Genomic DNA, 17,701 nt, shown 5'->3' on the forward strand with positions numbered 1-17,701 from the left:
AGCAATACAGAGAAAACAACAACAACCAAAAAAAAAAAAAAAAAAAAAAAAAGAAAGAAAAAGAAAGCAGGCTGAACAAACCACGAGTAACAAGCCAGTAAGCAGCTCCCTTCCATACCCTCTGTATCAGCTCCTGCCTCCAGGATCCTGCCCAGTTTGAGTTCCTGTCCTGACTTCCTTCAGTGATGAACAGCAATGTGGAAGTCTAAGCAAAATAAACCATTTCCTCCCAACTTGCATTTTGGTCATGGTATTTTGTTGCAGTAATAGAAACCCTAAATAAGACAGCTATCCTGGAAATTACTCAGTCCAGGCTGTCTTTGAACCCAAGCAGATCCTCCTGCCTCAGTCTTAGTGCTGAAATTTTAGGCATGAGCCACTTCCCTAGACCCATAATAAAAAGATTTTTATGCATATTGCCAAACTACCTTCCTTCCAGAAAAGTTATAATAATTTGTGCTCCTACCAACAGGAAACAAGTGTCTTACTAACTTTGAGATTTGTTTTAATCTTTTAAATCTTTGTCAATCTGCTTAATGAAAAAATGTACTTTGTTTTAATTGACCCTTATATTATGACTCCTAACTGGTAAAGTTGAATATATTTTCTCATGTTTATTGGCTATAATTCTTTCTGTTTGAGTTAGCTGACCATATCCTTTGAATATTTATTTGCTAGAGCATTTGGTGTCTCCTTTTTTATTTTGAAGAGCTCTTTTTATATTAAAGATGTTAACTTTATCTGATATATATATATATATATATAATAAACTTGCTCTCTAGACTGTTTTTTTTTCTTTTAACCTTATTTTGCCATTTGTAAGATTTTATTTTGAATGTATTTCTGAAATGTATTAGGAGCCAGGTATGCTGGGAACATGCCTTTAATTGCAGCAGGCAAATCTTTGTGAGTGTGAGGCGGCAAGCCTGGTGTATAGTGTGTTCTAGCCGGAGCTGCATAGCAAGACCTTGTGTCAAAAGTAGAAATAGCAAGAACGAACTTACTAGAGCTGAGGTTAGAGCGCTTGCCTAACATGTATGAGGCCCTAGGTCTAATCACTATGGTTGGAAAAACAATAAAACAAAAACAAAACAGGATAATTTTTCCCAAAAAAAACCCTGCTTTCCCCACCAAAGACTTGTTATTTTCCTTAGTGTTTCTGGCTCTAGATCATGCCCTAGAATTTAGTTTGGTTTGTGAAATAGTAAAGATTTTGTTTTTTAACCTTTAAAAAGAAAAGACTATCCAGCTGTTTAAATTTTTTTTCTTGAATGATTCTTTATCCCATAGTTAAATAGTTCCTATACTGTATATATCTACTGTTTATAACTGGGTCTGTTTTTGAACTTTTTTTGGGACAGAGTCTTAAAGCAGCTCTCAACACAGTGATCTGCCTGCCTCTACCTCCCTAGTGCTGGGATCAAATGTGTGCACAACCACACCCAGCCTTCTATTTGCACTATCACCATATAATTCCATTCACAGTAGTTTTTTTTTTTTTTTTTTTTTGGTTTTTTTGAGACAGGGTTTCTCTATTGATTTGGAGCCTGTCCTGGAACTCTCTTTGTAGACCATGATGGCCTGGAATTTACAGAGATCCGCTTGCCTCTGCTTCCCAAGTGCTGGGATTAAAGACATGCCCCCACCAACACCCCAGTTTGACGAATACATTTTTGAGCTGCCCTAAGCAGTGAGCAGTTTGTGGGCAGGGGAAGGAGGGCCAAGGCAGGCATTTTGAGGAGGTTGGAGGGGTGTGAATTGCAGGGCTGTGCAGAAAGCATCAGCCCTACTCTAGCGACCATTAACGGTACAGGCAAGAGCGGTAAAAGAACGCGGGGGCTCATGGGATGCCTCTGAGAACGTTTGAACAATGAGGGAGGGCGGGGCAGTGTGTGCCAACCTGACCAATCACAGAGCGCGGCTCAGCCTGGTTCTCCCTTTGGGAGCGAGGGCTTCCGGAGACAGCATGATAGTCTTCCCGCTGAGAGACGGCCGAAGCCTCCCTCTTTAACAATTTTCTTCTGCGTTTCCAACTTCCTCAGCTTCCCTGCATTTTTAGGTAATAAGTAATGAAAAAAATTATCTGGAAAAAAAGTGTTTTGAGGGGACTGGAGAGGTGGTTCAGCGCTTAAGAGCATGGTTGTTCTTTCCGAGGACCCAGTTCAATTCATATCACCCTCATGGCAGCTCACGCCTGTCTGTAACTCCAGTTCCAGGGCTTCTGACACCCTCACACGCATACATGCAGGCAAAATGCCAAAGTAGCGAAATAAATAAATAAAAAGCACTTTTGAGAAATTATTGAATGAAGTATGGAATATTAAAAAGTTTTCTTGTTCCATAGGCTGGAGCCAGAGATTTTAAAAAATGGATGGCATTGCTGACCTTTGCTTTACGGACTTTAAAGGTACCAAGCTTTGCATGGTAAAAGAAATGTGAAATAGTTTTCGGTATTGTTTAAGGTTTTTAACTCCCTCTTTCACCTCTGGCTTATTGAGTCAGAGCTTTTACTCTGTATCTCAGGCTGACTTAGAACTTACATATCTCAGGCTATCCTCAATTTGTAATCCTCCAACCTCAGCATCCAGAGTGCAGTTGTCAGACACCACACCTGGCCTATAATCCCAGCATTTGCAAGGCTGCTGTACTTCAAGGACCTCTGTCTCAAAGAAACAAAACAAAACAAAGAAGAGCTATGCAGTGGCTCTTGTAGTGCTTGCCTTGCAAAAGTCAAGCCCTGGATTGCAGGTATTGCAAAGGCACACATGCAGATTTGTCTCTTAGTGTTTTTTTTCAGAGTATCCATTGTTCCTGCTTGTCTTATTTATGTAACAGTGACACTAGATATTTGGAACCTTTTATGAGCTAGTATAAGGACATGAAATTCACAGTTCATAGCTTATTTTCTGGTTATAATCCATAGTTTACCCCGCCCCCCAGGAATTTTGGGAAACACAGAATTATACTGTTTAACCTGAAAAATACTGTGTTAAAAGTACATTTAAAAATTATTGCAAGCAGATGGGTAGATGATACTAGGATCCTATTGTTGGAGTTGATGGAGAAGTTTACGATCTTATATTGTTTTAATTGTAAGGCCTGAATAAGGGCAGTGAGCTCTCCTGCAGGGGCAGAGATTTGAGGAAGTGCATTTGCTTGTATGGTATCAAGGCAACTAACTACTGTATGTTCTGCTTTTTAAATGCTTTTTAACAGAAATCTACCATCCATTCAACCTTAGCTGTATAAAGAGGCAGATCTTTTAAAAAAAATTGCTGTAAGGGTAGGTGAGTATGCTTAGCAGTAAAGATGCTTGCCACCAGGCCTGATGACCCATGTTAATCCTGGGACCCACATGGTGGAAGGAGAGTACCAGTTCTGGAAAACTGTCCTCTAACCTCCATACTGGTGACAAGCTACACATGTGCGCGCACGCGAACGCGCGCACACACACACACACACACACACACACACACACACACACACACACACAAATAAAAAACATCAAAACAATTACTGCAAGATAGGAAACTAGTTTGAGGCCTTCCTAGGCAGCATAATGAGACCATGCCTCAAGTAAATACAATAGACATAATCAAAGCTTCATAAGACCTTTCTTTCTTTCTTTCTTCCTTCCTTTCTTTCTTTCCCTCCCTCCCTCCTTCCCTCCCTCTGTTTCTCTTTCTTTCTTTTGAGGGGATGGTGTTTTGAGACAGGGTTTCTCTCTATTGCTTTGGAGCCTGTCCTGAAACTAGCTCTGTAGATCAGGCTGGTCTTGAACTCACAGAGATCTGTCTGCTTCTGCCTCCCTAGTGCTGGGATTAAAGGTGTGCCTGGTTTGGGTTGTTTATTTTGACAGAACAGAGGATTGAATCTAGGGCCTTGTTTATGTTAGGGTTGCAGGTGCATGCACTGGTAATCTCCAGCCCCACATGTCCAGTCATACTGACCCACACTTCCAGCCCCATACATCTTAATTTGGACTAGCCAGTTGTGGTGGATTTACTGAAGGGGGCTGAGGCAGGAGGATCACCAACCAGCCTGGACTATCTGTATTTTCATTAACTTTGAAAAGGCCTCTTCTCCAGGAGGTCCAACCAGAAATCTCCATGAATACATTAGCGGTAGGTTTACATTAGAGACAACATAAACTCTATCAGGGCATCTGTTAGTACTGCTGCAAATTCCTCTTTAACTCCACAAATTACTGCCGTATTTCCTACCTTCACTAGAGCAGAATTATGTGTGGTATCAATTGAACTTATGTTGACCGTTGTGGTTCTGAATTCACTAAATTCTCTTTCAACATGATGGTAGTTGTCTTTCAGAAATCTTCCTGTTTCCTCCTGTGGTTCCACAGTTTTAAATCCAACTGCCATTCTAAACTGTTTTTTAGACATTTTTTTAAATTTTAAAACAATCTTTTCTAATTTTACATACCAATCCCATTTCCCACTCCCTCCCCTCCTCCCAGTCTCCCCCCTCCCACCCTATACAGTCTTCACAGAGGGTAAGGCTTCCCTTGGGGAGTCAACAAAGTCTGGCACATCTGCTTGAGGCAGGACCAAGGCCCTTACTTCTATATCTAGGCGGAACAAGGTAGCCCTCCAAAGATAATGGGCTCCAAAAAGTCAGTTCAAGCACTGGTCCCACTGCCAGAGTCCTCACAGACTGCCCAAGCCACACAACTGTCACTCACATGCAGGGGCCCCAGTTCGGTCCCATTCAGGTTCCCCAGATTTCAGTCTGGAGTTAGTGAGCTCCTACTACCTCAGGTCAGCTGTCTCTGTGGGTATCCCCAGAATGGTCTTGACCGCTTTGCTCATATTGTCACTCCTCCCTCTCTTCAACTGGACTCTGGGAACTCAGTCTAGTGCTTGGCTGTGAATGTCTGCATCTGCCTCCATCAGTTGCTGGATGGAGGTTCTATGATGATAATTTAGGTAGTCATCACTCTGATTACAGGGGAAGGCCTCTCCACTAATGCTTAGGGTCTTAGTGGGTCATCCTTGTGGATTCCTGGGAATTTCCTTAGTGCAATGTTTCTCATTCCCCCCATAATGATTCCCTCAATCAAGATCTCTCTTTGTCCCCCCTCTCTGTCCTTCCCACATCTCCACTGTTCCTCATGTTCCTTCATGTTTTCCCCCCTTTCTCCCTTTTCTCTCTCCCTCTCTTTCCCCGTTCCCTTACACCCACTATGTTCCCAATTTTCTCAATAGGTCTTGCTATTTTCTTTTCCCAGGGGATCCATTTATGTCTTTCTTAGGGTTCTCCTTGTTATGTAGTTTCTCTGGGTTCATGGACTATAGGCTGGTTATCTTTTAGTTTATGTCTGTTATCCACTTATGAGTAAGTACATACTGTGTTTGTCTTTCTGGGTCTGGGTTACCTCACTCAAGATGGTTTTTGACATTTTTATTATGTTCCTACATATCCAAGAGTATGGGATATCTTTCCATTTTTTTTTTTTGTATCTTCTTTGATTTCTTTCTTCAAAGCCTTAAAGTTCTTGTTATATACAGCTCTTTCACTTGTTTGGTTAGCATTACCCCAAGATATTTTATATTTGTGGCTGTTGTAAAGGGTGATGTTTCTCTGATTTCTTTCTCAGCCCTTTTATTATTTGTATATAGGAAGGCTACTGATTTTTTTTTTGAGGTAATCTTGTATCCTGCCACATTACTGAAGGTGTTTATCATCTAAAGGAGTTCCCTAGTAGAATTTTTGGGGTCACTTATGTATACTATCATATCATTTGTAAATAGCAAAAGTTTGACTTCTTCCTTTCAGGTTTTTTTGTTTGTTTGTTTGTTTGTTTTTATCTCTCCAGGGGAAGCTGAGAGCTGCGATTGTTCATTTGTGAAGCTATATCATGATGGCTTTTGTTCATGAGGTTAGCTAGCCCTGCATCTTTTCCTTGTTTCTGTCCAGGATCAGGACACTACTCATATCTATAGCACACTGTTCTTAATAGTTCCCTAGGAACTATGATGTATGCAGTTTTACTTCCTGCATAAGACAGATTATTGCTTGGATTCACTAGTGTCATACTTATCTCATGATTTGGGACTTCCTGAAACATGATTATCCTGCCACAAAAAGAAACAATGATTTACAGTGTGATTTAGTCTATGGCTATGCCTGTCTGCCATGCCATTTACTTTTTTGATATTTGAACTTTTTTGTCAGTTTACAGTTAGTTTATTTTTATTTTTCATTTAAATTTGAAACAAGCTTGATTTACATGTCAATCCCAGTTCCCTCTCCCTCCTGTGCCCTGTGTCTCCCCCTCCCCACCAACCTCCATCCCATCTCTTTTCTGCTCCCCAGGGAGGGTGAGGCCTTCCATGGGCAGTCTTAAAGTCTGTCATATCATTTGGAGCAGGGCCCAGGCCCTCCCTCGTGTGTCTAGGCTGAGGGAATATCCCTCTATATGGAATGGGCTCCCAAAGTCCATTCGTGTACTACGAATAAATACTGGTCCACTACCAGAGGCCCCAAAGACTGCCCAGTCCTCCCAACTAATACCACATTCAGGGGGTCTGGGTTGGTCCTATGCTGGTTTCCCTGCTATCAGACTGGAGACCATGAGCTCCGCCTTGTTCAGGTCAGCTGTTTCTGTGGATTTCTCCAGCGTAGTCTTGACTCCTTTGCTCATCACTTCCTCTGTCTCTGCAACTGGATTCTAGGAGTTTGACTCAGTGTTCAGCTGGGGGTGTCTGCTTCTGTTTCCATCAGCTATTGGATGGAGGCTCTAGGATGGCATATAAGGTAGTCATCAATCTCATTATTGTGGAAGGACATTTGAGGTAGCCTCTCCACTATTGCTTAGATTGTTAGTTGAGGTCATCCTTGTAGGTCTCTGGACATTTCCCTAGTGCCAGATTTCTCTTTAAACCTATAATGTCTCCCTCTATTATGATATCTCTTTTCTTGCACTCCTCTATTCTTTTCCCGACTCAATCTTCCTGTTCCCTCATATTTGAACCAGCCCCTGCAGTTAGAATAGTTCAGATTAGCATTCAGTTAGAGCCCTAGAGTGGTACTCTGAATGGTTTTGGTAATCTCTTTTCTCTGTGTCCTTTTTCCCCTATAGTTTTGTTGGTTTGTCATTTGTCCCATAGACTTCTTATATTCTATTTGTGTCACTTCATTTTTACTAGGTAAGCGCTCTACTGCTGTGCCACTCTACTGCTGCTCTACACTGTTGCCACTGTTTTTTTCAGTGCTAGAGGTTGAACCCATTTTACAAAGTACTAAAAGTCTCATGTATAGAATAGTTTAGCAATTAAATGAGAATGCATCTGACAAAAGCTTTGCATCTGAAGCACTATGCAAATGCTAATTCTCCCCTCTTTTGAGATGGGGGTCTCACTCTGTAGCCCAGGCTGTCTTCTCAAGTACTTAGCTTACAGGTGTGAGCCATCACATCTTGCTTTTGGTTCTTTTCTCCCTAAAGAAGATGCATGTAATCATTGTGACATCAAGTAGAATCTTGAACTGACCCTCGTAGACCTTTGAGTTGCATTGATTTTTGACTGACTCATTGAGCTGATGGAGGCCACTGAGGGTGGGGGGGGGCATGGGCATGCCTTTTGATAGATTTTTCCATGTTATAACAGAAATTTCCTTCTTCAAAGACAAGGGAAATGTTTATTTCTTTATTACACTGTACTTAGAATCTTGTCTACCTAATTAGCATTAATTGATGCGGGTTAACAGGGCCACCACAATAGAATGATGCCAGAGTTTTAGCTAGCAGGAATCTTATTTAAATTAGCTAGACTGAAATAATGTCATAATTATACTTTATTCTGATAGCATAGTTTATCTATTTTTTTTTTTGTTTCCAGTGTACAGTTTTGCTTGATACGACCTTAATATGACACGCTATCTTCACATCTTAGGAAGATTGTATTTAAAAGCTCTTTTGTGTGATACTTCCAAAAGTAAATTTCTCTTTCCTGGTGTAACCCTGATCAGCCATGTGATCTCTACTCCTACCCAGCTTTTCTGACTTCATTTTATCCTAAAGGACTGCGGTATGACATTGCCTCTGCTGGTGTCAATCAAGTTGTTCCACTGATTGACACTGAAAATGTGTTTTGAAAGGATCAGAATTATTTTGATAAAGGGAAACTATGTAAAACATTAACTGCATAAGACATTCAGAACTCAAAATTATTGCTTCACAGGCTCATATATGCTGCAGCCAGAATTTAAAGTAGTTTATCTATTGTAACATCTGGGGATATTTTTTCTTGCTTAGTTATTGATTCAGGGTCTCACTATGTAGACCTGGCTGGCCTTGAACTTATCATCATCTTACCCATCTCTGCCTTCTGAGAGCTAGGATTATAGGAACGTTCTTTAAGCCACATTTTATGATTTAAAAAGCAAGCAACTAAAAATATTTATGGATTTGTGGATGGGGAATGTAGCTCAGTGGTAAAGCACTTAACTAGCATTTAAAGGGCCCTGGATCTACTACCCAACACCAAAATTTTTATTGGGGTTTGTCTTATTTTTAGTATTTCAAGTGTGGCTATCAGAGCCAGTGATAAAATACCTGTCTGGTATTTCTTGAGTCCCTAAGTTTGATACCTAGCACTTATTATTTTTTTAAATAAAAAGTCTGCTTTAAAACAGTATTTGGCCAGCTGTGGTGGCACATGCTTTTAACAAAGCACTCAGGAGACAGAGGCAGGTGGATTTCTGAGTTTGAGGTCAGTCTGGTCTGCAAAGTGAGTTCCAGGAGAGTCAGGACCCCACAGAGAAATCCTGTCTTAAAAACAAAAACCAAAACCCATTATTTGGATTTTGAAAAAAAAACATTAAAAAATATACCTCATCCTGTTACCACTATTTTAACCAGGACTATAATGTATATCATATCAAAGTAAACTTACCTGATCTTTGAAGAATCAAGATTTTTTTGCAATTTTTTTTTTTTTACCCAAGACCTTGTGTATGCTAGGCAAGTGCTGTATCACTAAGCTACATCCCCTGCCCAAGCTATTTTATATGAAACTTTACATTAAGTAATTTATGGGAAGAATAAAAATGCAGGGTTTTTTTTGTATCTTATTACCTATAGTGTTAAAGGTTTGTGTAATATATTTCCATAATATCTCTGCTTATCCAGTGATGTCCTAGTTAGGGTTGATATTGCTGTGACGAAACATCATGACCAAAAGCAAGTTGGGGAGGAAAGGGTTTATTAGGCTTACACTTCAGTCTTGCTGTTCATCACTGAAGGAAGTCAGGACAGGAACTTAAACAGGGCAAGAATCTGAAAGCAGGTACTAATGCAGAGGCCATGGAGGAGTGCTGCTTATTGGCTTGTTCCCATGGCTTTCTCAGCCTGATTTCTTATAGAACTCAGGATCACCAGCCCAGGGATAGCATCACTCCCAATGGGCTGGACACTCATCCATTAATCATAATTAAGGAAAAGCCCTATAGCCAGATCTTATGGAGACATTTTCTCAATTGAGGTTCCCTCCTTTCAGATAATTATAGTGTTGGTCAAGTTGACATAAAACTATCCAACACAAATGGATACTAAAGATACCATACACTGTAGAAATATTTGAACATAGTTTGCTTTGATTCTTTATTTGAATCTACTTTCTAACAGTTAGGTGAAAATGATAATTGATTGTAGCAGAGTAAAGATCTGTTTGTTGAAGTTAGAAGTATAGCTTACAGTTATAGCACTTGCCTAACGTGTGAGGCTCTGAATTCCAATATGCACACACATGCCTACAGACATACATCTGTGTGGCACTGTTCTAAGATGCCTTTGTGGCATTTTTATGAGTAATAATAACACTTTAGCATTTTGTTATTTTGTATGATGGTAAGAAATGTTAAAGGAGAAGATGTATCATATGCAAATTGTGTCACATGAATTTGGAAAAAATTTCTCAATTTTGATAATATGAAAAGTATCAATTTTGACTCTACATCTTATTTTTGTTTTAATGAATTCCTTGGCTTAGTAAAATTCATCTATATGGAGGATCTGGTGCTCAGATTGTTTAGAAAATAGTGACATCATTTACACAGATTCAATAACTGGATAATGTTGTCTCTAATTGGACATGTCATTTCTTTTATTACAAGGCAAGGCCAATACTTCAGAGCTAGCATAAATTAATGTTTGACGAATTCTTGCAAGTAATAATAAATATTTTAGTTTTACAGGACATATATCCTCCCTCCTCAATTTCTACATTTATTTAAAGTTGGAAGGCATTGTTAACGTCTACTTTATAATAATCTATATTTTACTTTCTGAGACTGAGTAGTGATCACAAAGTTCAAGTTAATTTCAGTGAAGATTGTACTCTATCTTTAGCTAAAAGAAATTTTATTTTCAGTTTTACTTTGAGAATAGTTTCAAGTTCGTTAATGCCATATTTATTTGGCCAAAGATCTAGGAACATATTTCACAATGCTTTGCTAAATTTAACCAATTGTGTTAAGTTTATAGCACACTTATTACTCATTGTTATTTCAGAAATTGTAAGAACATTGATCATAACTGATAATCCATGGAGACTATATGAAATAATTGACAGATTCTTCAAGAAAATATCAAATATCAACAGGGAGTCTCTGGCTGAAATACAGAATACCCAGGTTGGTAAAAAATTATTTTGTTTACGATAATCTTTTGGTGATAAGTTTGTGTTAGGTTTATTTTTAGTTATGTACAGATGTGTGTCTGAATGTGAGTACAGGTGTGTATAGAAATCAGAGGCTTCGCCAGGTGGTGATGGTGTATGCTACCACTGGCTGGCTTCTATGGCTAACTATTATGACTGCTTAGTTATTTTGTCTCCAGTGGCTTTAATAAATCATAAATGATATATCACCATACATATAATTTTGTATTTTATATTTTCATTAGGTATAAAAACATTTCCCATGTTAAAACTGATTGTCATTCTTTCCATCTATGTAGGCTTCCTTCCTTCCTTCCTTCCTTCCCATTTTGTTATTTTGAGACAGGGTCTCTCTATGTAACTCTGACTGTCCTGGAACTTGCTCTGTAGACTAGACTGGCCTTGAACTCACAGAGATCCACCTGTCTTTACCTCCCAACTGCTGGGATTAAAAGGCACGCTCAGGGGTCCACTATTTTATTTTATTTTTGTTTTTTCGAGACAGGGGTTCTCTGTATTGTTTTGGAGCCTGTCCTGGCACTTTCTCTGTAAACCAGGCTGGCCTTGAACTCACGGAGATCCACCTGCCTCTGCTTCCTGAGTGCTTGGACTAAAGGTGAGCCCCACCAACGCCAGGCCCGCTATTTTATTTTTAATTGGTATTCTCTGTGTGTTTATCTGTCTATACGTGTGTTTGGGGCACACATGTGAAGCCAGTTCTTTCCTGTCACCTTAATGTGAGTTCCGGGGATTGAATTCAGGTTGTCAAGCTTGTGTGATATGTTCCTTTACCTGCTGAGCTATCTCATTGGCTATGACTACTATATTAAATGGCTGAATTATATCCCTTCAAGGGAATTTATCATAATTCATCTATGTATTTCCTTATTATCAGATATTTATATTGTTTAACATGTTTCTATATCAGAGCAATAAAAGGAACATTATTTTTTGTTTGTTTTTTGAGACAGGGTTTCTCTGTGGTTTTGGAGGCTGTCCTGGAACTAACTCTTGTAGACCAGGCTGGTCTCAAACTAACAGAGATCCACCTGTCTCTGCTTCCCAAGTGCTGGAATCAAAGACATGCACTACCACTGCCCGGCTAAAAGGAACATTATTAAGTGCAAAGATTATTACCCACTTGTACAATTTTCTTAGAATAGAGTCTCAAAAGAACAATTACTAGGGCAAAATATATGAACAGTTTTGGTTCATTTTACATGTTGCCAAATTGCATTCCAAAAATGCTAAAAGATATATTTTTTAAGATGTTTTAATATGAATGTTCATTTTTTCTCATTTGCCATAAGATAATGGTATATAGATTCTATCATTGTTTACCATCACCCCTTGGAATATTTAAGTCAAGGCTCTAATAGCCAGGCTCAGCTACTGCCTTCTGATGTTCCTTGTCAGAAACCAAACTATTCTCCAAAGCTTTTTTTCCTCTTAGGACTGGGGATTGAATCTAGGGATGCCTGCCACCATTGAGTTATAATACATACCCTCAACCTATTCATATTTATACACATCTTTTAAAAATGATTTATTTTTATTTTATGTGCATTGGTAGTTATCCTTCATGTATGTCTGTGTCAGGGTGTTAGATCTCATGGAACTGGAGTTACATACAGACAGCTGTGAGCTGCCATTTGATGCTGGGAATTGAACCTGGGTCCTTTGGAAGAGCAGCCAGTGCTCTTAACAGCTGAGTCATCTCTCTAGCCTGCCATGTACATATATCTTGAGTTTTCATGCTTTCCTTGAGGCATTGTAAGCTTAATTTAGTCTTTTACTCAGTTAACTAGGTTTTACCTTATAGAAAGATAAACCCTAGAGGAGCATTTAGAAAACTTGTCCCCTAGTTCCCAGAATGAAACATAATAAAATGAGGAATCCTATTATTTAAATGTATATTCTTCATTTAACATTTTTGCATGTACTATGTTATATATATATATATATATATATATATATATATACATATATATATATATGTTCTATAAGGTATGATATTTTCTAATAAGGAGTCTAGTTGGGAAACATGGATAAGAGCTTAAAACTATTTAAAAATAAGGCTTTGGTTGTAGCTTAGTTTTAGAAGCTTGCTTGGTATATGAGAGATCTTGGGTTCAATCTAGGGCAAGAAACATCAACAGATCAGGTGGGGTATTGCATGCCTATACTCCCATCACTCAAGAGACACAGCTAGTTGAATTGTTATAAATTCTAAGCCAAACTGATCCATATCCTGAGTGCCAGCTATGGCTACATGAAGAGAACTTGCTCTTCTGCCCCCCTCCCCAAAAGCCCCTCAAACTAAACCAAACCAAACCAAACCAAACCAAACCACAATTAGAGTGAGTGTTGCACAATTTTATAATTAAATGCTAAATTGTATGGCAGTGTATATAGGAATTCAAAGAAGAAAGAGCTGAGGATGAAGTTCAGTGGTGGAGTGTGCTTGCTTAACATTCATGTAACTTTGAATTTGTCCTCCAACTGCCAAAGATGTGACAAAAAAGGAGAGAGGAGATAGCAGTAAACTAGTGACTGCTGAAAGTTTTGTGGATGTTGATAATGAGGAGGGATCAATTGAGATTATATTTGTAGGGTCAGGAAATGACCCACAATACCTGAATAAGCACACAACATACAAGAAAAACTCCATCATTGAAGGTGGGAAGTATCTTAAATGGCTAAAGAATTGTTTCCCTTTGTCTAGATTGAAGAAATTGCAGTGAACCTGTGGAACTGGACAGTTACTAAGAGAATAGGATTGTCTGTGAGTGAAAGCCAGGCAGCTAAATGTATGTATACATTTTGCAACCTGTTATGAAAAATGGTCTCACTGGACATTGGGAAATGTTCCTGAAGTCTGACTGATTTGACTAATTCTTAGATAGGGATTGTTCTGTTAAGTGACAGCCAAACAAATAGTGTGAAAGCATTGGTTTCTGTTTCCCGAGCTAATAGCTTCCCACTCTTCATGATTTTTTCAGAGGTATGGCTTTGTTAATACAAGTTTTAAGGTACCACTGTAATAAGATAGGCTAGAGATGAACAACAGTGATCAAGAGATGAGAAAATAAAAACTAGAGGGAATGTTGAAAGAACGTGGGTCACTGACTGGGAAGACTTGGTCCAGATTCTAAAGGACTTTCAAATAGTAGTTTTCCCCCCTGCTAATTTTAGAATGACATATGTTGTCATGTGTGGGAGTTAGACTTTTAAATTTTTATTTACTTATGTAATATATACCTGCATATATATCTGCATACCATGTGCCTAAGTTACCGATGGTTGTGAGCCACCATGTGGGTGCTGGGTATTGAACTCAGTTCCTCTGGAAGAGCAGTCAGCACTTCTAATTACTAAGCCATCTCCTTAGCCTCCTCATTTTAAAAAGTTTAAAGAAGCATTTCCTCATGAGATAAGCCAATAAGCGTAGTGATAAATTACTACGAAAAACTGTAGAAGTCATTTCTACTTGTAAAAGCAGAAAGTGAGAACAGTAAAACAAGCAAACAAGCAGAAAACCCAAGTCAAACATCTTTTTGGATGCTTTAGTGTTTGGTAAAGGTTTATTTGCTTTAACTAAAACAATTAAGGCCTAATTTGCTGACAGTTGCTGTTTTTGTACAAGGATAGTGATAGCAAATGCATTCATAAAAGTTACTGTCTAATTATAAAGGATACATTGAAGCAAAGAACTCTGCTTGATTTTGTAAAGGTAAATTACTTTTTTCTGTATATAGCAAGTAGAATTTATTAAGTGTTTATGCTTGTGAATATAAATATAAAATTATACAATTTCAGACAAGGTGGCTAGTAATTTATATAATCAAGAGTATTCTCATGCAGAGTTTACCCCTCCATTATTCCATTTAGAGACTAGTTCTCTCCCTTTAAGGTAAGTACTGGTATTACTATTTCCAGGTGCCTTAACACCTACAGTTCTGAGGAAAGAAGAATAGGAATTATCTACCAGAGAAGCACTATACAAGTGAAGTCTGTGTAATGCATTAATTCTCAAATATAAGGGGTATAGTAGATGAAATGGGTCTTCAGCCCTAGGACTTCTTCCAACATACTGAATGTATCAGTTCTTATTGTTATTTTTTAGTTATTTCAAGATAGGGGCTTGTTACATAGCCCAGGCTGGCCTGAGACTTGTATATCATAGGATGGCCTTGAACTTGGCAATCCTCTTGCCTTAGCCTCCCAAGTATTGTAATTACAGGTATGCCTGTATCAATTATTAATCAGGTATTTGGGTGGTACTTTGACATAGTTAAGAATTAGCTCTGTTACAGGAAGACTGGAAAGATTTGTTCTAAAACTATGTTTTTTTTAATAAACAAATTCAGTTTGCCTGTATTATGTTATATAATGGAAAAAGTCACCAAGATTTTTAGTTCTTTTTTATAATTTGGAGGAATTATGAAATAATGAATAGAAATTGGAAAGACTAAAATAGAGAATATATTTATAAATTTTATTTGTGTGTGTGATGTTGGGAATTGAAGGCTTCATGCATGAACATTCTTGTCAGTGAACTATATATCACCCTTAAAACTGTTTTATTTGTAGTAATAGTAAGATTGGAGATAAGACATTTACATCTAGGCTGAGACTGTAGTTTTGCCAATTATTCACATGAAAAGTTGGAAGCTATAAGTGTAGTGGCATTCTCTGAAGGAGAATATTTGTCAAAAGAAATAACTTTAAGAGACTTCATAATAAGCAATAAAAATCTGACCACTTCAATTATCCTATAATTTTACCTGGGGAATATTCTTTTTATGATAATAATTTTTATTTAAATTTGAAACAAGCATGTTGTATATGTTAATCCCAGTTCCCTCACCCTCCTCTCCTCCCCTGCCCCCTAATTCCCATCCCATCCCCTTTCTGCTCCCCAGGGAGGGTAAGGACTTCCATGGGGAGTCTTCAAAATCAGTCTTATCATTTGGAGCAGGGCCCAGGCCCTCCTCCATGTGTCTAGGCTGAGAGAGTATCCCTCTATGTGGAATGGGCTTACCTGGAAAATATTTTTACAGTGGAACATTTATTAGAAATGGTATCAGCATGGATAGAATGATTACTGAGATTCAGCATAAATTTGACTGGGTATGTAGTACAGTTGGAAGACTACTTGTTCAACATGTATGAATTCTTTAGCACTAGATAAATTAGGCAGTTGTGCATGCATGTAATCTGAGGACTCAAGAGGATCAGAAAGTCAAGGTCACCTTTGGTTACATAGTGAGTTTGAGGCTATCCTGGTCTATATGACTGTCTCAAGAAAAAGGTGACTAGTTCAGTGATATATAAACTCATTAAAAAAACTTGCTTATATTTTATGATAAGATACAGTACAGATATGAGAAAGTACATTTATGCAGACTTTCTATTTTCAATGACAGTGAACTATATAATAAAGGCATCTATATTTTATGAATTATACTTCTCAAGAACTTTTATGTCATCTAAGAAAATATATATTTAGAACATTTTAGATTTTAGAAGAAAATGTAGAATTACCCTGATATCCAGAAATTTGTCAGATGATGAACCTAACTGTAGGTTGCAACTCTACTGAGAATTATTTTGTCAGCGTGATTCATGAGTATGAGCATTTTGTAGAATCAGATATCCTCAGTGAGTATTTAGGGTTTAACTTCTATAGAAATTAAAATTATATATATATATAGAGAGAGGGGGGATGGAGAGATATTGCATGCTTTGTGTTTAATGGATATCTGATTACTATTTTGCAGTGTGTCATGTTGCTTGCAAGCTGGTATATATGTATGGAATCTCAGTTTCTTCAGAAGAAGCTATTCAAAGACAGATTTTGGTAAGCCCTAACTAATTGATGAAGTGAAATAAAATGAAATGACACAGTGGTTACTTCTGTGAAGATAATTGAAGTTAGTATAAAACTAGAAGAACCCTTTAGTGTTAACCATGTTCCTTTCATTGTTACTATACCTAGTCCAGTTCTCAGAAGTACTATAGTTAATAGAATGCTTCATTGAAGAAAATATTGAAAGCATAATTCTATATTTATGAATTCTTTTGTATATTTATCACCTTCAACTTTATAGAGTAACATTCTTCCACATAAGAGGATGATGATATTTGATCTTAAATTTTTTTTATAGGTCAGGTATGGTAGCATATGTAATTGCAGCACTTAGGAAATAAGGCAGGAGGAGTTCAAAAGTGAAGTCAGCCTGGGCTATGTAGAGATTTTTTGCATTAGATAGGGCTATATATCCAGGAGGTGGTGGTACATGCCTTTAATCCCAGCACTCAGGAGGCAGAGGCAGGTGGATCTCTGTGAGTTCAAGGCCAGCTGGTCTACAGAGTGAGTTTCAGGACAGCCAAAGATACACAGAGAAACCCTGTCTCAAAAAACAAACAAACAAACAAAAACAAAACAAACAAACAAAACCCCAAAAACCAAAACCCCAAAAAACCCAGATTGGGCTACACAATGAGACCCTGTCTGAAAAAGAGAAAGACAAGTTTTGTTATGAAAAATTAAACTATTCAGCAATGAAAGGAGTTCAAGATTGGTTGATTTGTTTCAGTTATTTGAGACAGAGTTTTATAGCCCAGTGTTTTATCTGGGTTTCTAATTGCTGTGACAAAATAGTATGATATAAACAACATGAAGAAGAAAGGGTATATTTTGGCTCATAGTTTCAGAGATGTCGGTCTGTCATGGTGGAATGCGCATTTCACATCGTGTAAGCAAGAAAAGAAAGAAAAGGCAGGAAGGAAGAAAGGCAGAGTAGCACATGCCTGTAATCTCAGCATTTTAGGGGATGAGGCAGGAGGATTGATGGAAAGTTAGAGGCCATTTCAAACTATACAATGACTACCGGACTGACTAGGGAGGGCTATGTATCAGGACTGTGTCCAAAGATTTTCACCTCAAAATGGAAGCAATGAGAGAAAAGTTGGCCCTAATGACCTTTTCTCAGTGCCCGACTTCTTCCAGCCATGTCTGA

The 17,701-nt window shown here is 38.1% G+C and overlaps 1 protein-coding gene across 1 annotated transcript in view; it reads left to right on the top strand.

The window, feature by feature from the left end:
- Tex11 (testis expressed 11) overlaps window positions 1–17,701 on the top strand; it is a 239,463-nt gene that overhangs the window by 1,401 nt on the left and 220,361 nt on the right. Inside the window, exons 2-4 of the mRNA XM_051179029.1 lie at window positions 10,529–10,650; window positions 13,402–13,486; window positions 16,460–16,539. Of these exons, the coding sequence (XP_051034986.1) occupies window positions 10,529–10,650; window positions 13,402–13,486; window positions 16,460–16,539 (287 nt within the window). The remainder of the gene's footprint in view (window positions 1–10,528; window positions 10,651–13,401; window positions 13,487–16,459; window positions 16,540–17,701) is intronic.

The sequence above is a fragment of the Phodopus roborovskii genome, unplaced genomic scaffold (assembly GCF_943737965.1).
Source record: "Phodopus roborovskii unplaced genomic scaffold, PHOROB, whole genome shotgun sequence".
Classification (NCBI taxonomy): domain Eukaryota; kingdom Metazoa; phylum Chordata; class Mammalia; order Rodentia; family Cricetidae; genus Phodopus; species Phodopus roborovskii.